The sequence below is a fragment of the Nerophis lumbriciformis genome, linkage group LG08, assembly GCF_033978685.3.
Source record: "Nerophis lumbriciformis linkage group LG08, RoL_Nlum_v2.1, whole genome shotgun sequence".
Classification (NCBI taxonomy): Eukaryota; Metazoa; Chordata; class Actinopteri; order Syngnathiformes; family Syngnathidae; genus Nerophis; species Nerophis lumbriciformis.
The window spans coordinates 41,938,790-41,966,448 of NC_084555.2; the positions used below are offsets into that span (position 1 = coordinate 41,938,790).

General features: G+C 40.6%; 1 protein-coding gene across 4 annotated transcripts in view; it reads right to left on the minus strand.

Moving 5' to 3' along the window:
• LOC133611820 (latent-transforming growth factor beta-binding protein 2-like) overlaps positions 1-25,672 on the minus strand; it is a 285,634-nt gene extending 259,962 nt beyond the window's left edge. For 2 of the 4 annotated variants that reach the window (XM_061968971.1, XM_061968972.1), the window contains exons 1-2: positions 25,042-25,670; positions 11,559-11,632 (exon numbers count right to left, since the gene is read on the minus strand). In XM_061968971.1, coding sequence (XP_061824955.1) covers positions 11,559-11,632; positions 25,042-25,382 — 415 coding nt within the window. In that variant the 5' untranslated portion in view covers positions 25,383-25,670. Of the gene's footprint in view, positions 1-11,558; positions 11,633-25,041 lie in introns of all 4 variants that reach the window. The other 2 variants (XM_061968969.1, XM_061968970.1) reach the window with 2 other exon arrangements.
• Between the last annotated feature and the right edge of the window lie 1,987 nt (positions 25,673-27,659).

The window sequence follows — 27,659 nt, forward strand, 5'->3', positions numbered from 1 at the left end:
AATTTTCGGTGCTTTTGTGTGTGTTCATGTGCTATTTATGCTAATTGTTTATAATACAATTTTTTTTTTTTTATTAACATTTAACAATGAGCTGATAATGATATATGTGCTGTCCATTTGGGAAATATTTTTTCTTACAGTTCTGAGTCAAATTTGCAAGTATTATATAGTATGGTTTGCATGCAGTTGTTATTCCAAGATAACTGGCAGAAGAGAATTGGCAAAGGTTTGTTGCCTTAGCAAGGGAGTAGTCTTAGCCATTGAAGTACCAGTAGAGTGGAAAAACAAGTTACCTTTACTATATTGAAGCTATTATCATATATGTCTGATTTATGACACCAAAAGACTTACAAAGTTGGTGAATAAATAGATATAATCAAAAAAGTATCAATCTCACGGAGATTCCCGAGCCTGGATAATGAGAAAGCCAGTCACGTGATCGCGTGACATCGCGCTAGGTACCAAAGATCTCTTCCCTATCAAAAACAATAATAATCAAGCAGACTTTGTGAGAGCCAACAACTATTACTTTCGGAAAACTTATATCCAGGACTTTATATTTTTGAGCCCGAACACAAAGAGGATGAGCAATAAGTTTTAGAAGTCGAGTGATGGATGCAGTTTAATTTTGACACTGTAGCATCCGCAGCATTGCTCGGTGTTAAACCTACAAACTAACAATTACAAAACAGAATAAAACAAACACTTACTGTAATATTTCCTCTCGCTAGGATGCCGACCGACAGGACGCTCACATAATTCAGTTTAGATGAAGGTTCAATCGCAATCCTCACAAAGGTTTAAAAAGAAGTTCCTGCAGGAACCGTCTATTTTGCCATCTCGGAAACCTGAAAGTCGACCAGCCTGTCAGACCATGGCCATATTTGTCTACTACTAGATGAGAGCTGCATGAATTATAATCTAGAATTGACTTTTAGCAAGTTTGAGACAAAGCAAAAGCAGCCGTCGCCTCAGTGTGTCAACCAAAGGCGTAAGTTAGCATTAGCCCACTGCTATCAATTTTCCGCTAAAAAAGTCTGTCTGCATTACTAACAATGTCACTCATATTTGGTTAATTTTCCGGTCATGACATGTAAATGGCATATTGTTGGCAGTTTCTGGATGTTTTTAGAGAGAGTATAATGAGCTCAACTGAGGACCCTCGATCTGTTGAATCAATTGTTAGCTATTTATTTACGATTTTGAATGCATAAAAAAAGCCAAGCATATGTGTTCTTGACTTACATAAAGATTGTGAATGATAAACGCCACATCTCTTTCCAATTGTTTGCGTATTTCCAGTATGACTGATCTGATAACATGGTCAGAGTGCAGAAGCGTTACTACTGTGGCGTCAATCTCTGAAAATAGCCGAAGGTATTCAAAGCGGAATATTCAAAATGGCTGACTGAATGTATGGCATTTTGTGATGTTTAAACGGTGTTGCCCCATACTTTGCAGATTGTAAATACAATTGGATATGGTTTAATGGATACAATGCAACACAAATAAGCATATAAAGTCAACTTGTCTTTCCACTCTACTGGTACTTAAGCCGAATGTGCCTGTCTGATCCTTTGTTGAGCCTGCAAAGTGTTTATACTGTAAATACTATACTTATTACACATCATCTTGTCACGATCGGCTTAGCCAGAGTAGGACCCCAACGCAGAGCAAAAATTGTAAGAAATATTTATTAAATGGGTTCTGGTAAATGGGTTATACTTGTATAGCGCTTTTCTACATTCTAGGTATTCAAAGCATTTTGACACTATTTCCACATTCACCCACACATTTACACACTGATGGCGGGGAAGTGTCTTGCTCGGCAGCTCTACCAACCAAGCCACGCTCTCCCCAATAAGATAATAACAAAAAGATCACTCAAAAAAGACTGAGGAAAAATAATGAATCTAACTAAATAACCAAAAGGTGTGGAAAAAAACGAGAATGCACACAAAATATGTGGAGAGGAAACAGTAAACACTACAAGGCAGCGCCCTCGCCAGAGCGAGAGGAAACAATAAGTGTGAGTGGAGCCATACAGAGGAGATGAACACGTCTGGAAGAGTGAACCATCAGAAATCTGCAGGCGCCGAGTGTATGGACTGGTTGAGGACAACTTAGGAGTCATTGAGTGGTTTCCCTTCTCGTGACTTGGGTCTGGAACCATGCTAACATTGATGGAGAGCAGCCCATCGAGCTACTGCATTTTGAAAAGTGGAGCCTGACTGAACTTTTGTGCAATTTCTATCAGGCAAACTAGCTTTGTTGGCATGGAAAATTGCAACTTTACGTAGAGGCAATCCAGTTGAGTCCGTTCAGAATTTTAACCGCAAATGTTTGAGCCTATGCACGTAACCGGATGTGACGTTTGTCACGTGCAACAAAGGTTTCGAAATACGGTACCCTTTGATTTTATGTGAAATGATACTCGATGGAGTCAAAAAAAGGATTGAATTCGATACCAATTGTTGTAATGTTAAAATGCCTTTTTGTTCAGGCAGCACCGGGACCACCACCTGGGGTTCAGGTCGGGTCCTATAGGCAACGGGGCTAGCAGTGTTTTGACAGCAGTAGAGCTAACGGCTGTGTATGTTGTATCTGTGTGCTGGGCTTCATTAAAAGTTCTAGTTGAGCATCATAAGAAGTACTTCACTTTACTACACCTATCTTTACTTCTGAACCACTGCTATCCCATGTTAATACTTTGTACATGCCATCATTATAGCCAATAATTTTGCATGTATTTGCCTAATCTGCAAAGAGGATGAGTTTTATCAGAAGCAGGTGATAATTGAAAGACTGTTAGTTCTGAAAAGTGGTCATTTATTGTCAAGTAGTTTGCACAACACAGCAGGAACTGTAGCAAAATTCACTGGTACACTGCTAAGCGACAACATTGAAAAGCGCAAAAACAAAAATCACTTTAAAGCGCATGCAGAAGCAAATACAATTGCTTTATGCTGACCACTCATGACAGTCTAAATGTGGCTGTGCCATTTTGGGGAGTTAATGAAGTTGCCTTTAGCCAAAGCTAATACTGCCAATGTTTTTAACGAACATGGCTGTTGCTTGCGTTTATACACCACACACCTGGCGACTATAGGTGATCCACCGTTATTGTGTTAATTAGAGATTTAGAGTAGCGATTTTGTGCTCAAGTCAGATGAAAACACTATAGAAGTTTAAACAACCAAAATAGCATAGTTATAGCAAAATAGATGAGAAACTACATGATACGAATCTGCAACACAGCCTCACAAGAAGCTTATTTAGCACGTACACTACTACCCCTGTTCGTCTGTTTTAGGTCACAGCGGATAATGCATTGACAAGTTAACACAATAGCATTAGTTGCTTCTTAATGGTTGTTTTGAGAGAAAAAATGTTGCAAACCAAAACTAAAATGACCTGTGATGGCATACAGTTTTCCCACAGCATGTTGTTTGACCAAATACTACTGTGTTAAGTTTTTTAAACATTTGCAAGAAGGCTAATTTTAGAAAAGGAGATGTATGTGTGTCTTGGGAGTCACGCAGCTGCTACTGAGACGGAACAATGGCTGGGGTATGATTGGGTGAGGCTAAGATATAGCTCCCTTTGTTCAGTAACAAAGCTGCAGATGTGTAAAGTGGTGGTGGGGAATTATATACAGTTAGTTCTTCTTGATGCTAAGACAATATATGACATGCATCTCTACAGGAGCCAAGCCTACACATGGTCTCACTTTACCATCCTACTACACACACACACACACACACACACACACACACACACACACACACACACACTCATCTACCTGGTTATATAATGAAAGAAATGTAGCTCCCTTTGCCAATTACTGTTACTTACAGTCTGTGACTGCACTGGAGAAGAAACAAACACAATGCAGAAATGGGGATGGTTCCTTTTTTAATAATGCATCAGAGTTGTATAACAATTGCAGAACACAGACATTCCTTTTTCTTGCACAAAAATGTTTGCTAAAAAAATAGGATAAACATTAGGTCCAATTTTATTTTTCAAAGAGTCCATATTATAGTAATATTAGAAACATATCAATAAACCCTGTGTCAAAAATGTTTTTGAAAAAAGGAAGCGGCAAAAACCATGCAGCATTGAATGTATCAGTGGGAATAAGACACACTTACTAACAACAACGGAAGAGAACAATGTTCTTCTGTATTTACTTTGCACTATGTAAGCATTAGAAAAGAAACACACTGTTATCCAAGAAGAGACTGAGGGCAGAAATCAAATGGACCTCTGCAGCGAAAGTAGAAACTCACAGGGTAGGCTAATGTAAGCATGTGTGTTTAATTTGATCATTTTTTTAACATATAACTCTCCCAATTTTTTGGGGTTGGCCAGTTTTCCACATCAAAATATGCAACACTGATGACATATGCTAACAAACCACACTACAGTCTTTACTCCTTGGCGATAAGGAGGCAAAACAATGGACCATGGTAGTAGACACTGTGGAATATAATACTGCAGGCATGCATACTAGAAATAGTACTTTATAGTACCCTATAGTACCTGATTTACAGCAGTTAGGGAACATGTTAAACTGAGTAGCTACTGTGCAGTAGAAATGGAACATTAACCTTGGATCATGCTCCTGCGTCGAGGTGCCAGTGGCTTACGACTACCCCTTCAAAACTTACCGGCTAAATGACGTCCACCTATCGGAACCGTAAAGACTGTGATTGGAATGCTTCTACAACATTAATTCCTGTGTATATAAGACTCATTCAGGGGACGTACAGTCTACTTTGGCGAACGTCTTCTCCTTCGATTTCAGATCAACCTTGTGACTGTGACTGCTGATTAGTTTCAGCTGCCATTACACTCTCTGTCTCGCTTTAATTGTCCTTCACATTTTCGGCCTGTCAATCATTCAACCAATCAGATTGCAGGGAATTCACAGTGACCTCCAACTACAACCAAATCGCTATGTTATCCCACAAATGATCAGGCACGTGCTGTGAGACAGACAATGAAAATCAGGATAACTGCAGTTTATTTTTATAAAAATGGGCTGCAGGTGTGCATGGGGCACGAATGCGGATCTAGGATATCCAGAGAGATTGGAAGGAGCAAAACTCTCTATTTCCAAAACCAAAGACAAACTACAAGGAATGTCTTCGCTGGATCAAAGCTTATGGGAGAACACATTTTCAACCGAATGTGAAGACCATCAACAAGCACAAGGCTTGTTTGTTCGAAAGTTAGTTCAGCAATTTAATGAACAATTTACGTTCAGAAAATACCATAGTTCCATTATTAAATCCATAGATAACCAATACAGGCAGAAATGTATTGTTGTCGTTTTTTTTTGGGGGGGGGGGGTTATGAATGGTTGATGAATGAACATTTTTAGTATTAATGATATCAAAAGGAATTTTTTTTCGGAAAATATGATTGTGCAGTGTATGTGGTGGCCGATTATTCTGCATTCATCACCAGCACTGAGAATCAACACGCACATCGCAATTTCCGCCTTCCAAAACGTGATTTCATAAATGTAGCTTCGGGTAAAGTAATTTAACCCTCTCTTAAGGGCGTTCACACATTGACGGTTTGGATGGTGGGTCATGATGGTTAAAAAATTCTGTGCTCCACCAAAGACCGTGTTAACACCGAACAAAAAAACCTGGTCACCTGTCACTCATCCGCCATGAACTATGAAACCTGCTAAGAACCGACAAAAACGGTTAACACTTTAACATTTTTGTGGCAATCTTGGCAGTTTGAAATGGGCCGTGTTCAAAACGCCTTTCGCCGTGTAAAAAACGTCAGCCTCTGGATTTTCACCGCAGGATCCACGATGATACTGCGTTAACACCGCCATAATCCACCTGTCACATTTTCCTCCTAGATCTTCACGATGTGAACACGAAGGTAGCGGAGTCAATCACGGAAGTACCACATGCACAAGGAGCTACACGGTAGCACTGCGGTTAATGCAGATTAGAGAGTGCCGCATTTAGGGTAGATCCGTGGTATGATCTGCGTTGGCACCGTGTTCAAAACGTGTTGAGAAAGGCTTTCCACCATCGTTAAGACATGGTTAAAGCGGTTTGAAAAACGCCATGAATTGCCATGCAAACCGGCAATTTGTTAATGCCCCTTTAAGTGATCGCTGCTGAAGATTTTCAGCATCGAGAAGGAAACATTTGAGATTTTTGTCTGAAATTTGAGCTATTTTTGTCTGAAATTTAAGCGAGTGATTGTTGATCTTCCCCCATCTTTGACGAAAGCCTGAGGGCATACTTGCCAACCTTGAGACCTCCGATTTCGGGAGGTGGGGTGGGGCGTGGTTGGGGGCGTGGTTAAGAGGGGAGGAGTATATATATATATATATATATATATATAAGAAATACTTGACTTTCAGTGAATTCTAGCTATATAAATATATATATATATATATATATATATATATATATATATACACATATATATATATATATATATATATATATATATATATATATATATATATATATATATATATATATATATATATATATATATATATATATATAAATAAGAGAAATACTTGAATTTCAGTGTTCATTTATTTACACAGAAACACACACATAACACTCATCTACTCAATGTTGAGTTAAGGGTTGAATTGTCCATCCTTGTTCTATTCTCTGTCTCTATTTTTCTAACCATGCTGAACACCCTCTCTGATGATGCATTCTGCTTCGTCTCATTGTTGTGTGCGCAGTTGTGCACTGCCCTCTCTAAAAGCCCTAGAAGTTAATGTCACATATGTACACATGTACAGTAGATGGCAGTATTGCCCTGCTTAAGAGTGTCACAACATTGCTGTTTACGGCAGACAAACTGCTTTACGGCAGACGGAAACGTGACTGCTGTTGTTGTGTGTTGTTGCGGCGCTGGGAGGACGTTAATGAAACTGCCTAACAATAAACCCACATAAGAAACCAAGAACTCACCCTCCATCATTCTACAGTTATAACGTGATTGGGCAGGCGCGCTGTTTATATTGTGGGAAAGCGAACGTGAAAACAGGCTGTCGACACGTCACTCAGGTCCGCCTGAATTTCGGGAGATTTTCGGGAGAAAATTTGTCCCGGGAGGTTTTCGGGAGAAGCGCTGAATTTTGGGAGTCTCCCGGAAAATCCGGGAGGGTTGACAAGTATGCCTGAGGGGCATGACAACAATAACCAAAGGGGAGTGGCTTGGCGGGCAAAGTTGGAAGCGTCTATTGTTCGCTCGCTTTTAAAGAACTAACAATGGTTCGATGAGAGTTGTGGTTGCTCACCAACTTGACTGTCTGGAAGATACAACTCCTAATCAACTGGCGGCCTGGGGGCCAAATCCGGCCCGAGAATGACATCCCGAGTTCAGTTCTAAAAACACTAGAGCGCTCCTGCAGTATGGAGAAACTTGGAACACTGTAAAGACATTGGCAGATCCTTGAATTTACATTTTAACCTTGCTAGCAAACATAGAATACTGGGGTCCAAACTTGTGATTTCCATAACAGAGGCGTTCATCAAGGCACCCCTTTAAGTCCTCTCCTTTTTGGAAGTTATAAAACAATTTTGGAATGATTGTGGTAAGTAAGGTGTTGCTTTAGCCAGTTTATTTCAGATGCAGTCAGTTGTCCTTTGTTCAGCTTCTTTACTTCTACTAGCATTGTTCCTCAAGGTTCCATTTTAGGTATATTCACCTGGTGACCCACAAGTTCAGTTAAAAAAACTTGTGAGAGATTCACATTTTTACGGAAGGTCCTAAAAAACAGCAGAGCACTCTTGTAACGCTGACAAAATAAATACACCAAAATCAAAAGTTTACTGAAGAAGACATTGCTTCTCCGGACTATGCAAAATAAAATTAATAGTGAATGGAGAAGGCTGGCCCAACGGTACTTAGCTTTTTGGAAGTGGGACCCCCAAAACAATTTAGGTGAACATTCCTGCTGTAGCATTTCAACATTAGGCATGTCTACCTACGAAGAAGTGTAATCCAAGCTGCAGGGTGAAAGGCAAACGACACACCAGAATGGGCGCTATTCAATAGCGGAGCAATTGTAATGAAGATCCCACATCACACCAGCAAGATGTATCACACTACCAACTGCTACCAATTACAATAGTAATATGGGTGGTTAAAGAATAGGAATTAGTCCCCTGGTCTTCAAGCTGACAAAGACCATGTAATAAATAGAGAAGAAGTGGTGCAATTCCTGTCATATATTTGCTCTGAGCTCAACGCAACCGAACAATGAGGTACTGTTAAGAAGCCATAACCCAAGACATCCAATACAGTCTCTTAAGTAAAGCCTGAAGCTGACACTTTTAATATTAGACATTACTTCAAATCCCTTTAGAGGGAATATCCTAGACGTAGCTCAGCCGTGATATGTTTTCATGTTTATAATATTTCCCTCCCAGCCAGCAATTTTTTTTTCTCCCTTTCATTCCCCAACAGAGTGAAAAGGTTTCTCGTATTGCAAACGCCTAATAAAGACATTTTGATGATAACCTCAATTTTTTCCGCAGAGGTTTTCTTACAGGGTCGCAGCACCAACAGTTGGTAATGTTTGCCTCAGGAGATGCATATAAGACGGTCCAGATGCACATGAGTTACTTTCTGAAGATATATATATACATTTTAATTTGGCCAACGTTACATGTATTTGGCATTTGGCACCTTCACTAAGTGTGCCTCTAGCTGGGAAGGAAGTGGATGAAATGAGGAGGTTGCTTGGGGAAGTTTGTAGTGTAATACAATTGCTGGGTTATTTGCGTGTGTAAGAGAGAGAAAACAGCAAATAAGTGAACAGACAGATACTGTAGATCCAGCTAGTAGACCAACGTTTCATTCCACCAGTCAAGTGTAAAGATAACTGCCAATAAAGCAAACTTCAATTCCAATGTCCAACAAACAGCACATTAAGTCCCGAATTCATGCATGAGGGCTAAATGTGGTTTTGTCAGGCTCTGAGAGAGAGTCTGACATCTAAATTTAGTACACAAAAAAGGTAACGTGTTGTTGATAATTACATTACATTTTCTCACTCTCATCTGCATGTGGTTATCTGCTGGGCAGGATATTCAATACTGTTGCGGTCAAAGTACTGGTCCAACTGAGAGTTTAGTGCAAGTAATTTCCGTGCCGGGTTCTTATAATAATGCACATGAACATGAGGAGAAAAACATTTTCATGGGGGCAATTTGCATTGACAGGACAGCCATTAGTCACCATTAGCTATGTCGGCATAATTTTGTGAAGTTTCTGTCGGCTAAATATACAGGTCGAAACAGTTGTAATGTACGCTCATCAGCCCATAACATTAGGTACGTCAAATATAAGAACCAAATGTTCTAAAGCTAACGGACAAGCGGTAGAAAATGGATGGATGGATGGATGTTGTAAAGTTCAGTTTGAATTGAGTAGCAGTGGTGTACTGCATTGCTTCATACTGGGAGATGTATGATATTTTGCCACTCTCATTAAGCTGAATATTGTATTCAGCAAAAAATAAGATGACTCATCTCAGTAGTTTGATAACTTGCCCAACCTTTAAGACATTTTCTTCAGGTCACCATTCCTGGATCAACGGTGTGTGTGTTGGTGTGTGTAAGCGACAGGAAGAAAAGCTCTGAATTGCTTAAGTCGTTTGGTATTATATATCTGTTGACCATAAATTAAATACACGGGTATACCAGTTTTTGTTAGTAATCTGTTCCAAAAGGTCAGACAAGGACCAAATGGTAAGAAACTGTTCACATATGAAATAATATAAATCCTATGAATCTGTTCCAGACGCCCAAAATTATTAACACAAATCACATTATGTAGAAGTTAGCTATAGTTTTACAACAATACAAAATTCATAAATGTGTATCACCTTTACGTATACTGAAGACTGGTGTTGGCAAAAACAGCAATGAGCGGAGAAGGAGGAGGCAAGAGGAAAGCCTAGGGGACACCACCTTTGCACTTAAGGACAAGTTATTTCTTAAATTCAACAGTGTGTCTCACCTTCTTTATCAAAGTGCTGACAGGTGCTATTTTCTTTAACCCCCATGGTAGGTCAACAGCGCGTAGAATTTCTTTTTTAAGGTTTCGGCTGAGCGGAAAGATGCATGGGCAAACAGACTAGTTGATTACCCACAGTGTTTAGTTGTACTGTACGATAACAGAGATGGCATATTTTTGCAAAAATTTTTGGTGAAAATCAAATCAGACGAAAAGTGGGCCTTGTCAGGTTTGTCACTGACAGTTTAGTTATGTTTTGAGTTTTTCCTCTTTTTGTCTTTATTTCCTGCTTGTATCCCTGAGTGCTTTTTCCCCTCAGCTGTGGCTGATTGGCACCTGGCCACAACTGGTGTCAATCAGCCAGCTACTATTTAGTCCTGCTTTGCCCTCCAGTCAGGGCTGGAGTATTGTCGTTAGAGCTGCTACTTGTCATTATGATTGTCAATGTCATTAATACTTGTCGTTGTAGCTGTGTCTACTTCTGTTCACTCTGCTCATCTAATAGTTCCTTCGTGTCACAGTAAGTGTTTTTGTTTCTTGTCCACAGTTAGCCTTTGTGCTAGTTTTTGTTCATAGCCAAGTTTGTTCTCCGCCTTGTGCGCGTTTTTGTTTGTACCCTTTTGTTTGTTTTTGGTTATAGTGTTAAATTAAATCATGTTTTCCTGCAAGAAGCCTGCCATCTCTGCATCTTGGGGTTCGTCACCTACACCCTGTGACAGGCGTATAAAAATCCAGGTATCAATGTTTTTAATATGACTTGTCTTTATCAGACTTTTTATAGGGAAATACAGACATAAATAGTCTTATTCAATAATTCTGATTAAATGATGAACCCAATGGTACAGCTTACTAGGTGTTTATCCAAATTGCAATGAAAATTACGTGTGTAGCTACCTCTCATTAGCAGATTTTTGTTATTTAATTCTTGGTTCCTTTAAATACTGCAGGGCAGATGCAGATTGTTTCTCTCTAAAATTTCTAGCCGTCACATATGTTACACAGGAAGCAAACTGGCGATTTATTCACATTTTCACTGGCTGCACAGCTGTAAGACCATGTTGATGTCACTTTTGTTTGTCAAATATTGCAGTTCTCTGGTGATTGAGCGGCTCTTTTCAACCCAGTTCTAATTGAGTGGGAAAACAAATGGGTTGTTTCAGAGATAGTGTTGATTACCTACAAACAGATAATTTAAGGATGCAGTGTTTACAGTACATTAAAGAAGAAATATTTGAGTATTTGTTGTGGATGACGTACCAGTTCAATAGTTGAGCTAATCACCATAGCAATATCCGTTCTACTGTATTTTGAGTCTCAATTCTATCCAAGGCCTTTCCTTGCCTCCATCAATACTGCTAAAAGGATACCTTACTTACAGTGTCAATCAAAGCTGATTTTTTTTTAACTTTCATTATATTGTGCACATTTACCTAGTAAATGTGTATCGAATGGAACTAATGCAGGTTGCTTGTGTGGAATTTGAGAAGCACATGCTAACATGTGATGCTGAAGATAAAGATACTTACGTTTGATGCAGCGATTGGTTCCTGGTGCCACAGCCCAGCCGGAGCAGCACTGCTGACCCCCGCACACATTAGGCCTGGACAGAGGGACAAAGTGGAGTTAGACAAAAAAACAGTGGAAACCGCTAATGTTGACGCCCCCTGTCTGGCTGACTGATGTCAACATAAGTTAACATTACCAAAATCAAAACTAGCCATTGCTTGCACATTTATTGTGACTATTGCCAGACATAAATATAAATATTTTTAAACTAATGCAGTTTTGTTTTATTTGCGCATAGTTCTATTTTTATTCTTCTGTTTTCATATATTTTATACTCGAATATAATAAATAATTGTGTTGTATGTCTTGAGTACAATATTGATAAGCTTCCATACATATTCAAATCTTTCTCCAGGTTCATAACAATATAAAAACAAGAATGGTTGCATGTTCAGGTTCAGAATCCAGGTTAAAACTACCATGCATTTATTTTTAAGCTTACTTTGCACTGAACAGGAAGTCACCATTTCCAAATTTTAATAGTCCATCCATCCATTTTCTACCGCTTGTCCCTTTTGGGGATCACGGGGGGCGCTGGAGCCTATCTCAGCTGCGTTCGGGCGGAAGGCGGGATACACCCTGGACAAGTCGCCACCTCATCGCAGAAAAATATTAACATTTTAATAGTGTGTAGCTAAATGTTTATGCCAACAAAAGCTACGAACGTAGAGGTCAACTTTTGCAACTACTTTTTTGTAATAATGACATCACAGTGGAAGTTAGTTTATACAAACAAGTTGTCGACGCAAGCGTGTTCCACTGTCCTAAACAGGTCACGGTTTAACAAATGTGTGTTTCGGCGGCCTCCTTCGTCCCTTTGCATGACAAAACCGAGCTGATTTAATATTGTTTTAGGTTCAGATAATTTTGATGGGGGTGGCTGATCAATAATGACACCTTGGAGATTACACTTTAATAGAAATTAAAGCAATGAGGCGATAAACAGGGAAGGGTCAGGAAACTCTATCTGAGCTGAATGTCCCTCTTACCATCATGCAAGAGAGTCCACAGTGAAAATGAGTGTGGAGTTATTTGGACCTTGGAAGGATTATATGAGACACATGGGACATGAAAAGCACCCTACAGCCTCCTTAAATCACTGAGCAAATGAGAGATGACACCTTTTAAAAAACCTATCACAGGATTCTTTGCACTCGCTAATCCTCCATCGCATAGAAGGCCAAGTTTTTTTTATAGCTATCCGAATGAGCAACTTGGGTGCAACAGTGGAGGCCCTGGCATGGATCTGGGGCCCGTCATCTTTCCACTGGATGCTAAATCAAGTGCAAGGCTGAGTTATGGTGATTTGTGAAGATAGGACGCGGATTGACTCCTTGACCTCACTAGGATTGTACTCATTAAGCACTGCACGTTGCGCTGAGGCATCACAGAGATAACGTGTAGTTGTTTAGGCCCTTTGGCAAGCTTTCAGTTGACGTAAATCAAACACATCAGACCCGTGCCAAAGTCATCAGTCAACACAAACAAATTCCATCACATGATATATTCACCCAATGAAGGACTTTGATAGCCCTGGTCGCTAATAGGACGGTAAATCAGCTGTGTGTTATCACCTTGTCATTTGTTTACTAGAAGTTTGTAAAATGAAAGGGGGTGGGGTCATGCCTCAGCTGCAGAAAACAGAAGTGGTGAGTCAGCATGAAAGTGAAAAAGTGAATGCCAATACTGCATGCGAGAAAAAAGGAAGCTGAGTGGTCATTCCAAGCGGAAATGTGTCAGGAAAACCACTTTTTTCTGACAGACAATAGTTCCTGTAATGTTCCAAAAAAATCAATACGGTCTTACACCCCTCAGTTTTCATTATTACACTATATATTCTCAAGAGACAATTATTTAGAAATGAAACATGTATGATTTAGAGCAGTCAGTGTTCAGCTTGTATAGCAGTTGCACTAAAAATAACAACACAAAACCATTATTGTCTAAACAACTAGAAAGACATAGATAATCATGTCTCGCCTACAGTCAAATATGGTGGTGCTATCGTTAATGGTCTGGGGCTGCATGAGTTCTGTTATTTGTTGTCTTTTTATTTTTTAGAAAAATGACACAAAAATTACTATTAAAACTGACATGCAGGAGTTTTGCTTCTTTTTTACTTTTGTTGTTGTTGTGACATACCTTCATATACAAATACTTCACTTTTGATGTCTGCTTGTATTTGATTACCAAGTAAAAACATTACATAAGAAACCCTTCCTGTCTTTAATATAGAATTCAAACAGAGCAACAGGTAGTAACATATTCAGAGCGGTCCAAACTTATATGTTTTCCTTGTTTAAGTCTTCTTCTACTGCAATTTCATTGTGACACATATGCCTTGCTGCGAATGAATGAGCACTTCTCTGGTGGGACTAAATGGTTTCATATTTTTAAAGTGTTGCATGTATGGGTCCCTGCTACAACATCTAGAACTAAGGAACAGCAGCATGCAAAGCTAGTGTTTATTTTTGTCATTACCTCAAACGTTGCAATAATGCGTTGACCATTATTGGGGGTATGGTATTTTTATTTTTATTTTTTTTGTCATAAAAAAATACAATTGTGTGCTTACGGACTGTATCCCTGCAGACTGTATTAATCTATATTGATATATAATGTAGGAACCAGAAATATTGATAACAGAAAGAAACTGTCATGTCTGTGTGATCATGTTTTGTTTTAGTCATGTTCGGTTTTGTTTTTGGACTTTTTGTGCACTTTTGTTTGTTTTGTCACCATAGCAACCATTAGTTTCACCTGGTTCACATCCTCATGTCACGCACCTGTCTCACGTTTTCACATTTTGAGTCACGCACCTGCTGTCACTAATCATGTCACTATTATTTAAGCTTCCAGTTGCCAGGCTGTCTTGTTGGCGACATCACATTCATGATCTGCACTCTCTACACACCCTTGTATCTATCCATCCATGCTACTGCTACCCATGATATTCATGTCCACTATAGTTTATGCTTCATGCCATGCCACAGTAAGTGTTTTTGTTTCGTGTTCTTAATTAATTGCCTTTGTGCCAGTCTTTTGGTTTCATTACTCAAGTTTGTTCTCCGCCATTGTGCGGGCCTTTTGTTTGCTTCCTTTTTTTTGTAGTTTGTTAGTGTTTTAAATAAATATGTATTTACCTCTACGCCATGTCCAGTCCAGCTTTACTTGCATCTCGGGAAAACAAACACACCATAGTCCCCTTTGTGACAGAAACAACCCTTTTGTGCGAATGAGTGTGAATGGGGGAGGGAGGTTTTTTGAGTTGGTGCACTAATTGTAAGTGTATCTTGTGTTTTTTATGTTGATTTAATTTTTAAAAATGTTTAAATTGTGCGGCCCTGTACTAATCGATCCACGGACCGGTACCGGGCCGTGGCCCGGTGGTTGGGGACCACTGCTCCATATGATATCAGCTTAAAACACTTTATTGTACCTGGTTTGGCCAATGGAAAAGTGTCAACAAGTAGGGCTGTGATAGGCCCTGTCTATCCGTGGGTGCACATTCGCATGCCTGCATAATCGCAGAAGTCTTTTATCTGCTTCCTAAAATTTGTAAGAATAGATATAAAGTGGTTTGATGGCCTATGATCTCAATAGGAGATGTATTTTAGAAGGCGTGGCCTTGTAAAAAAAAAAAAATTGTATGTGATTGGATAAACCACTTGTCCGTTATCTTGAATGACGTGCTACTTCAACCACTCACATCCAAATCAACCCGTGACGCTGATGAGAGCGATGCTGGGAAATCCAAACCCGGTCGGAAGAAGAGCCAAAAACATCCTTGCCACGAATAAATGCCTTCAAAACCGTTCTCTGTTCATCTTTTAAAGAATTAATATTCAATCGATGTCGCAAAACAGTTGCAATAGCAGAATCAATGTCAGCACACGACTCCTTGCTCCGTGCCGCCATTGTTGTTTGAATCAAAACAGTCCCTTCGGCGCTACGTCGCATCCATCAAATCCCGACCAGGGTCCTGATTGGTTCATTATTTTTTGCTATCTGAAGGAGTTTGCAATGCCTTTGAGCCCAGGCCCTTGTGTTGAGCTCAGCAAACTACAAGGGTCTGGCGAGAGTCAGGTTCATACGGCGGAGCATTAATTGCAAAAACTAATCACAACGTTGTCACATCGTGGTGAGGGAAGTCCTGTTTTGGGGTTGTCTGACAAACTTCCTGTTTTATTTTGAAAATTCTAATCCTCCTCTCGTTTCAGGCCACTTGCCCTTCCTCCTGTGTCACTGGTCTGATGTCTCTCCTGATTGCCTGATTGTGCCCACCTGTGTCACCCTTCCTCATGTGTATATAGTCCTCGTCTTCCCCTGTCTTGTTGCCAGAGTATATCGTCTCGCTACGTACCGCCAGCCTTGTCCACAGCTAGTGATGGGTTGATGAGGCGTCATGAAGCGTTTCGACACATTGCAAAACTGTATTGATACTGTGTCACTAAATACTGACATCTGCTGGACATTAAAAATCCCTACAGGCAACCTATGGACCGACTCAACTGACACTGATTTTATGCCCTAGTACAGGGGTCACCAACCTTTTTGAAACCAAAAACTACTTATTGGGTACTGATTAATGCGAAGGGCTACCAGTTTGATACACACTTAAATAAATAAATATATTGTCATTTGTAAGTTACACGTAAGTGTGATTTAAACAAGAATAGCTAAATAAATAAATTTATATATATAAAAAAAATTGGTATTTCTGTCTGTCATTCCGTCGTACATTTTTTTTTCCTTTTACGGAAGGTTTTTTGTAGAGGATAAATAATGAAAAAAACACTTAATTGAACGGTTTAAAAGAGGAGAAAACACGAAAAAATTTTAAATAAAATTTTGAAACATAGTTTATCTTCAATTTCGACTCTTTAAAATTCAAAATTCAACCGACAAAAAGAAGAGAAAAACTAGCTTATTTGAATCTTTTTGAAAAAATTAAAAAAATAATTTATGGAACATCATTAGTAATTTTTCCTGATTAAGATACATTTTAGAATTTTGATGACATGTTTTGAATTGGTTAAAATCCAATCTGCACTTTGTTAGAATATTTAACAAATATATATTTCTAACAAAGACAAATCAGTATTTCTTCTAGATTTTCCAGAACAAAAATTTTAAAAGAAATTCAAAATACTTTGAAATAAGATTTAAATTTGATTCTACAGATTTTCTAGATTTGCCAGAATTTTTTTTTTGAATTTTAATCATAGTAAGTTTGAAGAAATGTTTCACAAATATTCTTCGTCGAAAAAACAGAAGCTAAAATATTTATTATTCTTTACAATAATAAAAATTTTTTTTTTACTTGAACATTGATTTAAATTGTCAGGAAAGAAGAGGAAGAAATTTAAAAGGTAAAAAGGTATATTTGTTTAAAAATCCTAAAATCATATTTAAGGTTGTATTCTTTCTCTAAAATTGTATTTCTAAAAGTAATAAGAAGCAAAGTAAAAAATAAATGAATTTATTTAAACAAGTGAAGACCCATCCATCCATCCATTTCTACCGCTTATTCCAAGTGAAGACCAAGTCTTTAAAATATTTTCTTGGATTTTCAAATTCTATTTGAGTTTTGTCTCTTTTAGAATTAAAAATGTCGAGCAAAGCGAGACCAGCTTGCTAGTAAATAAATAAAATAAAAAAAAATAGAGACTGCTCACTGGTAAGTGCTGCTCTTTTGAGCTATTTTTAGAACAGGTGTGAACTGGTCCTTATGGGCTACCTGGTGACCGCGGGCACCGCGTTGGTGACCCCTGCCCTAGTATATACAATAATATAAAACAAGTCATTGTATTTCATTTAGGATTATTTCATATCTTCATTTAAATAAAAATATATTTTTATCTTTTTTAGATACAGTCAATAAATAATATGAACATGTATCATAACATGGAAATCTAAGAGAACGTGTTGTGGATGATTGTGGACTGGGAATTTTTTTTATTTTATTTTTTTACACATTTTTATAAAAAAAAAAAAAAATTCCGACGTATTACATTTTAGACGATTTCTCTTCTTAGTTATTATTTCTCCGGCTGTAGAAAATACACGCTCACACAGGGCACAGAGGAGGCGTCAGTGCGACACAGTTCGCGTATCGGTCACGTGACTTTCTAAAAGCGGTACGCGCACCGACAGGGTTTTGCTCTATGAGCTCGACGCATGCGCCGATGCATCGGTGTTGCCGGACCCATCACTATCCACAGCCTTGTCCACAGCCTTGAACCAAGTTTGATAAGTATTGTCTCGCTTTATTTATTGATTTCTTTGTTTCCTCTGAGAGAGTGATTTTCTTTTGCTAAAGTTTTTTCGGTCAAGTCTTTTGGTATCAATTTTCTTAGTGCCTTGTCTTCTTTTTTTTTCGTCCTTCTGGAGCGCTTTTAGTTTGCAGGCTTCTCAACTCTTTATAACATATTTTCTGTTTATAGCTTCTCGACTTCTTTTGATGAGTGAAATTACCTTTTTGTAGATTATCATAGATTGTTGGTTTTTTGTTATTAGACTCGCATAGAACTTTTGCTATTGCCCTTTTCCTCCTTATGGAGTGATTTTCTGTTTATTGCCTTATGTCCTATGCTACACATCCTCTTGTTGCTCGAGTATATCATAGATAGATTTTGTAGCCACTTTGTTTAATCACTCTGTCCAAGAGATAGCAAAGAAAACCATTTAAATAAAGTCTGAGTCAATTGTCTCTCTTCTGCACCTGAGTCCTCATTTTCGCCAAGACTTAACAGTATACTCTGGCCAGTATGGACTCAGCAGAGGCTAAACAACTGACGGAAAACTTGCACACCCAGGAATCACGGCTCGCCCGACAGGAGGAGTTTCAGACGGCGATGGCAGCAAACATGGGTCACCTTTCCTCCCAGCTACAAGGACTACTTGAGCAGTTTGCTCGACCAATTCCGGCGTCCCAGCCCCCCACGCCACCCGCTGCTCCCACTCTGTTTTCACCTCCTCCTGGAGCCGGATGCAAGCTGGCCCCTCCGACGCCATACGCTGGCGCTCCTGGTTTGTGCAAAACGTTTTTGATAGACTGTGCTATTCATTTTGAACTGATGCCCCATGCATTTCCCACTGAACGTTCCAAGATTGCTTTCATGATTTCACATCTTACGGATAGAGCTAAGGCGTGGGCTTCTGCCGAATGGGGGCGGAACTCGTCACTCTGCCACTCCTTCACAGACTTTCAAGCTGCGCTAACCAAGACTTTTGACCCGGTGACCTCTAACAGAGAAAAGGCACAAGAACTGAGCAATTTAAAGCAGGGCAGCGGTTCCGTGTGTGACTACGCCATCCGCTTCCGCACGGTGGCAGCAGAAAGCGGGTGGGACGACACGGCTCTTTACGATGTTTTTCTGAAAGGGCTCAGTGCTTCCATACAAGACCTCCTCGTTCCCCTGGACCTACCCGACAACCTAGATGCCCTCATCGCGCTCGCCATCAGGACAGACAACCGACGGGCCCAGCTCAAACGACAGCGAGGTGGAGGATTGGAAGCTGCAGAAAGAACCACCCATCCTTTAGCACCTAACTGGTCGACGACTCGGCGCTCACCCCCGGAGCTACATCCTCACTTACACACCAACCGGGAGGAGGAGCCCATGCAGCTGGGGAGAGCCCGACTGACGCCAGAGGAGCGACGCAAGCGGCTGATGGAGGGGAGATGTTTTTACTGTGGAGAGGGCGGCCATCTTGTCGTTTCATGTCCAACCAAGAGATCCCAGGCGGTGAGTCACATTCCTCAGAGGCCACGCACTCTCACCAAGATCACGTTAACTCATCACACAGTCACAATTCTAGAGGCGTTAATAGACTCTGGGGCAGATGAGAGTCTGATGGACTGGGGTTTAGCTAGGAGACTAGGACTCAAGTAAGAACCACTAGTTAAACCCATTAGGGCCAGGTCTCTGAATGGTAAGGAGCTTTTCACCATCACACACATCAGTGAACCTTTCCAAATGAACATTGACGGCCATCAGGAACAAGTTTGTCCATATTTGATTATTTCTCCTTCTCATCCGTTGATCTTGGGGTATCCATGGCTGTACCAGCATAACCCTCGTGTGGATTGGAAGACAGGGAAGATCAGTGAATGGGGAAGGGAATGTACCCAGAACTGTATTTTTTTCTACGGTCCAGAAAGAAAATGTCAAGGAAATTAATCTTTTCTCTGCTAAACCTGTCACAGACTCAGAATTTCCGGACCTGAATTCTGTCCCCCCCTGTTATCACCATCTACGACAAGTCTTCAGCAAGACCAAGGCCCTGTCACTTCCACCCCACCGTTCCTACGACTGTGCCATCGATCTACTGCCCGGGGCCACAATTCCCAAGGGGCGTCTGTACTCCGTCTCTGGTCCAGAAAAGGCTGCGATGAACGATTACATCTCGGCATCACTGGAAACTGGCTTGATTCGGGAGCAGGGTTCTTCTTTGTGAAGAAGAAAGACGGGTCGTTAAGGCCCTGCATCGATTACAGTCCCCTGAATGACATTACCATCAAGAACCGTTACCCTCTTCCCCTCATGTCTATTGTCTTCGACCAACTCCAACAGGCTAAAATATTCACCAAGCTGGACCTACGCAACGCTTACCATCTGTCCGAATAAGAGAGGGAGACGAGTGTAAGACCGGATTCAACACACCCAATGGTCACTATGAATACAGAGTCATGCCTTTTGGTCTCACCAAAAGGCATGACTTTAGCCATGATCAACGAAGTAATAAGAGACTTCCTGGACCATTTTGTCTATGTTTACCTTGATGACATATTGATTTATTCACCTGACAGTGACACTCACCAAGACCATGTAAATCAGGTTTTAAAGAGACTCTTAGACAATGATCTATATGTTAAAGCTGAAAAGAGTGTTTTTCATGACAACACTGTTTCATTCCTGGGCTTCATTGTAGCCCCTGGAAGAGTGCAGATGGATCCGGCTAAAGTTAGCGCTGTGGCCGATTGGCCGGCACCTGACAGCCGCAAGAAAGTTCAGCAATTCTTGGGATTTGCTAACTTTTACAGGCGGTTTGTCAGAAACTTCAGCACAATAGCTGCTCCTCTCCATGCTCTTACCTCCACCCAGGTGCGGTTCCACTGGTCTCCAGAGGCAGAGAGGGCATTCCAGACGCTCAAGCACCGCTTCACCTCAGCGCCCATCCTCACCATTCCGGACCCGCAGCGCCAGTTCGTCGTGGAGGTGGACGCTTCTAATGAAGGAGTTGGAGCAGTGCTGTCTCAACGCTCTCAGCAGGACGGGAAGATGCATCCCTGTGCCTTCCTGTCGCGGCGGCTGTCCAAAGCTGAAAGAAACTATGATGTCGGCAATCGGGAGTTGCTGGCGGTGAAGCTCTCTTTGGAGGAATGGAGGCATTGGCTCGAGGGGGCCGAACACCCATTCATCATCTGGACAGATCACAAGAATCTGGAATACATAAAGACGGCTAAGAGACTCAACTCTCGCCAGGCCAGGTGGGCGCTTTTTTTTTAATCGCTTTTCTTTCTCGCTCTCCTACAGGGGTCCCGCAACGTCAAGCCAGACGCCTTGTCACGATTATTCGACCCCGAGCTTGAGGCCAAGAAACCTGAGACCATCCTTCCACTGAACTGTTTGGTAGGAGCGGTAACTTGGCCAATAGAAACTGAGGTAAAGCAAGCTAACGGTGTGGCCCCGCCACCTAGGGGATGTCCTGTTAATCGATTGTTTGTCCCCACTGAGCTGCGTCCCCGGGTGATTCATTGGGCTCACACCTCGCTGCTTTCGTGTCATCCGGGAGTTAAAAAAAACTGTGTTTGTGATCTCCCGGCGGTTCTGGTGGCCAGCCATGGAGACGGAGGCCCGGGAGTACGTAGAGGCCTGTTCGGTCTGTGCCAGGAACAAGACGTCTTCCAGGTCTCGCATGGGACTTCTCCAGCCACTCCCCATCCCCTCCAGACCGTGGTCAGACATCTCGATGGACTTTGTTACAGGCCTCCCGGTCTCACAAGGAAACACCACCGTCCTCACTGTGGTCGACAGATTCTCCAAAATGGTCAGATTCATCGCTATGCCTAAATTACCATCCGCCAAGGAGACGGCAGAGACTATGATGACTAATGTGTTCCGAGTTCATGGATTTCCCAAAGACATTGTTTCAGACCGGGGACCTCAGTTTGCATCACGGTTCTGGGGGGCGTTCTGCCGACTCATTGGAGCCAAGGCCAGCCTGACATCAGGATATCATCCGGAAGCCAACGGCCAGACCGAACGACTTAACCAGCAGCTGGAAACCGGCCTCCGGTGCTTGGTCTGCCAGAACCCCTCCACATGGAGCAAACACCTGGTCTGGGTAGAGTATGCGCACAATTCGCTGCCTACATCGGCCACCGGCCTCTCTCCCTTTCATTGTGCCTTTCCAGTGTCGGTCCCCTCCGCCCATGCCATGGTCCGACGTTGTCACCGCATTTGGGCAGCCGCCCGTCAAGTATTGATCAGACAACGAGATCGGATGAAGAGAGCGGCAGACCGCAAGAGACGACCTGCGCCTAAGTACCAACCCGGTCAGAGAGTCTGGCTTTCAGCCAAGGACCTACATCTCAAGGTCACATCAAAGAAACTGGCACCACGCTTTGTAGGTCCATTCCCAAATACCAAGCTCGTCGGACCTGCAGCGCTTCGGCTTCGTCTGCCCCGATCCCTCCGTGTCTATCCCACCTTCCACGTCAGTCAGGTCAAACCAGTCAAATCCTTGCAAAGAAAAAGGGGGAGGGGAACCAAACGTCTTTTCGGGTCTTTTTCACCATTTCCGAGTCTAAACTGGCTGTCAAAGAGTACCAACTTGTCAGTTTCTGGTCACAGGTGAGAGGCATGATTTATAATCTAGAATTAACTTTCAGCTCAGCAGCTGATGATGTCATAACAGCAGCATAAGGAACGTACCTCTGTTTAATCAATGCACCGCTAAAAATAGGCCCTTAACATTAATGCTTATAATAACGATATTGCTAATACTTGGTTAATATTCAGGCCACAAAATCTAAATGGAGTACTGTTGGTGTTTTTTGAATGGTTATTTGTTGGGTTTAATGATCAGAATAGACGCAATGACGCCATGACTTCATGCCTCCCATTCACTCCATTGTAAGCAGACATTTATTTACGTTTATTTATGCATTACAATATATATATATTTTTAAAAAACATTTGTGTTATTGTTTCTCTTGAGGATTGCAAATTATAGGCAAAATTCCCCCCCAAAAGTGTAGTTCCCCTTTAAATTACATGTGTAACAGTTGTTTTACCTTTTTAAAAAAACATGCACATGCCTTATGGCCAATTATGCAAATTAGACAATTACATCTCCTAGAATGCCTTCCCTGCTCTAAAGTCTCTTTGCTGCCCTCAGTCTCCCCTTGGATAAAAATGTGTCTCCCTTCTCTCGCTGACTGCCAAAGGGTCTTTTCCGTCTGCTGCATGAAATCATACTTGCTCCAATGCTATGGGGAGCACTTTCTGTAAGCACTGCTTTAAAGAGACAGTTCAACTGTGCCTAAGCCTCATTAATAGGGAGTTTTTTTATGTGTTGTTTTTAGCGGTATAGATTGAATAGGGCAGAGTCAGTGGGCACAAACGTACGTCAAGGTTTTGGCTTCATGTGTATCAAATAGAAGACAATCTGACTAAAGCCATCACTTAGAAAGTGTCTCCTTTAAATTGGCTGGATTTGAAAAAAAGTTTTTATAAAAGATCTTTTATTTCGGTGTCTGCTATCTGAGGTCAGCCACTCACATCCCTCTCTGATCATTATGTAAACACTCTCCCCACCACCCTCCTCTGTGAGTATCATGCTTTGTGTCCCTATGGAACAAACAGGACTGGATGAATAAATGGTTCATTAGACAGAAAGAAAAGAGCTTTAATATGGAAACAAGCCATCTTCCTATTGAGGAGTTTGACAGAGACACAAAACAAGAAAAGAAACAGAGACTTGTTGGACTAGACAGGTGTTTTTGATCCCCGGGCAGATTGGGTTTATTTGTGGGTTTTTTCTGGGGGGGGGGGGGGTTGCCAAATGTTCACCAGACAAGCAGAGCCACAACAACACATGGTTGCTGGAACCATGCATAAAAGTGAGAAACACACACACACACACACACATTGAAGCACTCTACAGCCATATACTGTCATTCAGCGGAAGTTATTAGCACCTTAAAATTCAACAAGATGTGCATTATTCAATATATCGTCAAATGGTTTGACACATAATTATTCATGTCCTGCTTTATATTGTTCTTATAGTTTATGTGTGTATTTACTGTGAAATAGGTGAAAATACACAGTTTACCATATTTTATATACAACAAATATTTATATGAATTTGTTATTAAGGGCTTGTTAAGGACATTATTTGTTTTAATGAATGTTCTGAACTCCTTCGATGGATCAATAGCGCCTCTGCTGGTTGCAGCTAAGAAGTAGACTCCAACAACTGTTCAATCTACACATTAATGATCAATTCATCAGCATCCTTACGATCAAGTTCTGTACATTTTGGAAATTATTGCTGCTAGAGATCCGTATATTTGTATTATGGCATATTTTAGGGCAGGGGCATCAAACTTGTTTTCATTGAGGACCACATCGCAGTTATGGCTGCCTTCAGAGGGCTGCTTGTTGTAACAGCAAATTATATATGAATTTTCCTATGTAATATATTTTTACGCACACTGTAAATACAAATCTATATTTACAAGTAAAAACTGGCATCTCAGTCACCATAATTTTACTGTGAAATACAATATATTACAAAAAAATGATAAACAGTAGCGCTGTTTTAACGGAAAATAAAGGCTTAGTCGCCAGAATTTAATTGCAACATTTACTGCAGCATTTACATATTTTACATACAAATGGAAAAACAGCACCACTGTTTTTTTTAATTCTGTCAACAATTTTTCCATAGATTTTACAGTAAAAAAAAAACTAACAAACTGGCAGCTCAGTTGTCAGAATTTTTCTGTAAAAACAGGGTTAGAGTTTTTTTAATGTTTTTTACCGATGGTAATTTTTTACGGTGAAATCTGTTACCAATTTGACAGTGTACAATTTGATGGATAGCTTTGAAATCAAAGCAGATATTAATTTATTCTTATTTATTCTATTTCTTTATCTTTATTTATGTATATTATTTCCACGCCTTCGTGGGCCATGTAAAATGATGTGGCAGGCCAGATATGGCTCCGGGCCTTGAGTTTGACACTTGTGTACTATGAATTGTATGAATGACCACAATGCATTTTAATGGCAGCTCCTGCGCCCATTAACTGCAAAGCAACAGGTTACATCATCACTTGCTGGTAGGAGGATTCAGCAAAATAGGTCCTTATGAAGAAGACTGAGTGTGGCTACTAATATTAGCATTTTGATTGGCAAGACTTACCCAACAAGTCGTCTTGTGCTGCTGCTGCTTGTAGTGCTGGACTTTCTGCCCTGTCTGCGGTTCACTCTGCTCCTGGACTGCGAGGTGGTCAGGCTGCTTGGGTGTCTGGTGGCCCGGTCTGCTTTAGGTAAAACCCTACTGCCGTGATCCCCTTGCGGCGTCGTGCTCCTGGAGTGCCGGGTGTGGGTGGTCTCTGACGGGCTTTCGCCAGCATGACCGTGCGTGTCGTCCCAAATCGCCTTTTCTGCAGCCTCTTCCCTCACACCTGTTGAGTCCGCGAACGCATCACCTACCAGCGCAACAGCCAAAAACACCACGACCATCAAACTGGTGAGCTCCATTTGTGCTGGAGAAAGTCTGAAAAGTTTGACAAAAAGAGACGCTTTGAACTAAAAAAAAAAAAAAGAGTGCCAACGATGATACAAAAAAACTTCAGAAGTTGACTAAGACCTCATCCTCTTTGTTCCAAGTGCGAACAAGCCTGGATATCTCCTCATAATGTCCAGGTTCAAAACGTGCTTCAGTTTCTTCCACATCAAGCAAACATAATTCCTCCTCCAATGAGGAGCAGCGCGCTGCTGAAGCTGAGTCAGAGTCCAAGTGAATGTGTGTGTGTGTGTGTGTGTGTGCGTGTGTGTGTGTGTGTGTGTGTGTGTGTGTGTGTGTGTGTGTGTGTGTGTGTGTGTGTGTGTGTGTGTGTGTGTGTGTGTGTGTGTGTGTCGTCGTGCTCTCATAAATATCACCACCTCCTCGCCTCTGGACTCTTCGTAAGCGTGAGTGTAAGAAACTCTCCCTCATCGACTGTATTGTTGCTCCTGCTTTACACGAGGGCTGGGCGATACTGCACATTTTGGTATCGAGCCGATACCAAGTAAATACAAAACTGTGGATACTGATTCTCACATCTTTAAAAATGTTGAAGATACTTGAATGATTCTATAATGTCGCTTTTACCTTTTCGATCATTATAATCACAATAAAACACAGGACAAATATATTGAACATACTGTAACTTAGGTGTTTTTATTGGCCAATGGCATATTATGGAGATAACATGAACCACCTTAAACTGTGGAAAATTGAGCAAAAATGTAAAAAGAGCTGATCTTGAGACTACTAACTGAAAATGCATATACTGTACTGTTTGCATACATTATGTAAGCATTTTATAAAATGAAAAATATTTATATAAATGTTTTAATGCTAGGTTACATCATAACACACTGCATTGACAGGTTATTCACAGGACCCATAGCGGTCTGTGTATGTCACAGCCAACCGTTTTATGTTTGGAAATAAAAAATAATTTAACATAAAAATCGACTTTCCCTGTTTTTTGGTTTGATACTAAAAAATAAAAAACCGAAAACAGATCGTTTATACATGTGTTTGAAAATAAAAAATTAGAATCAAGAAAACAAGTGGAAAGCTTTTTTCTATGCCCCGTTTATTTGTTTGGACATATTGGTAGATTGCACATGCAGCGTCTCTTTCTGTATCCTCGTCTGTGAGTGACCCGGAACAACAACAAAAGAAGACAAAGAACGGTGTCGTCTAAACAATTTTGTCACGGTAAAGAGTTCCCTTCTATTTTCTAATATCCTGAGACATGGAAAGTGACACATTTTATTGGTTCTCTATCGAGCAGGCAAACAGGTCTGTGTACGTCGCTCTCCTTCTTCTGTTGTTGTTGTTCCCAATCACTCACAGATGAGGATACGGAAAAGAGACACTGCGCATGTGCAATCTACCAATATGTCCAAAGTCCAGATAATAAACGGGAAATAAACTAAATAGTTTTCCACTCATTGCTTTTATTCCCATTTTCGATTTTCAAACTCATTAATAAATTCGGACAACAGATAATGGATAACGATCTGCTTTCTGATTAATATTAAAGCAAAAAACAGGGAAAGTGGATTTTTATGTAAAATTATTTTTCTATTCAAAAGAAAAAACGGAATGCCGCGACAAACACAGTCCCATATCGACCAATTGGTCAACATTTCAGAAACACGTTTTTTTTTTAATGTATTTTTTGCTCCTGAAAATGTATCCGGCAGTCATTTCCCATAATATCAATTAGGTTTTTTTCTTGAGTAATCGGTAGATAACTAACTGTATTTAGAACGCCCCTGTGACGAACATGCATTGCTGCTGGAGGTATGACCTCAAGATGTAAGAGACAGAAGGCGACATGCAAGAACAGTATTTAATTATAGCAAAGGAAGTGCAACAGGGGAAGCTATGCATGCTCAGCAAACCATGGAGCTATTACAAATGAAACACTTGAAGTTAGCAAACAAACAGTTAGCATGAACTGCAGTAAACAGTTAACAACAAAGGCAATATTCCAGCCCTGAATGTACGGCAGGCTGGAATATACTGATGCCCAGAGGTGGGTAGTAACACGCTACATTTACTCCGTTACATCTACTTGAGTAACTTTTGGGATAAATTGTACTTCTGAGAGTAGTTTTAATGCAACATACTTTTACTTTTACTTGAGTATAGTTAAAGAGAAGAAACGCTACTTTTACTCCGCTCCATTTATCTACATTCAGCTCGCTACTCGCTACTGATTTTTATCGATCTGTTAATGCACGCTTTGTTTGTTT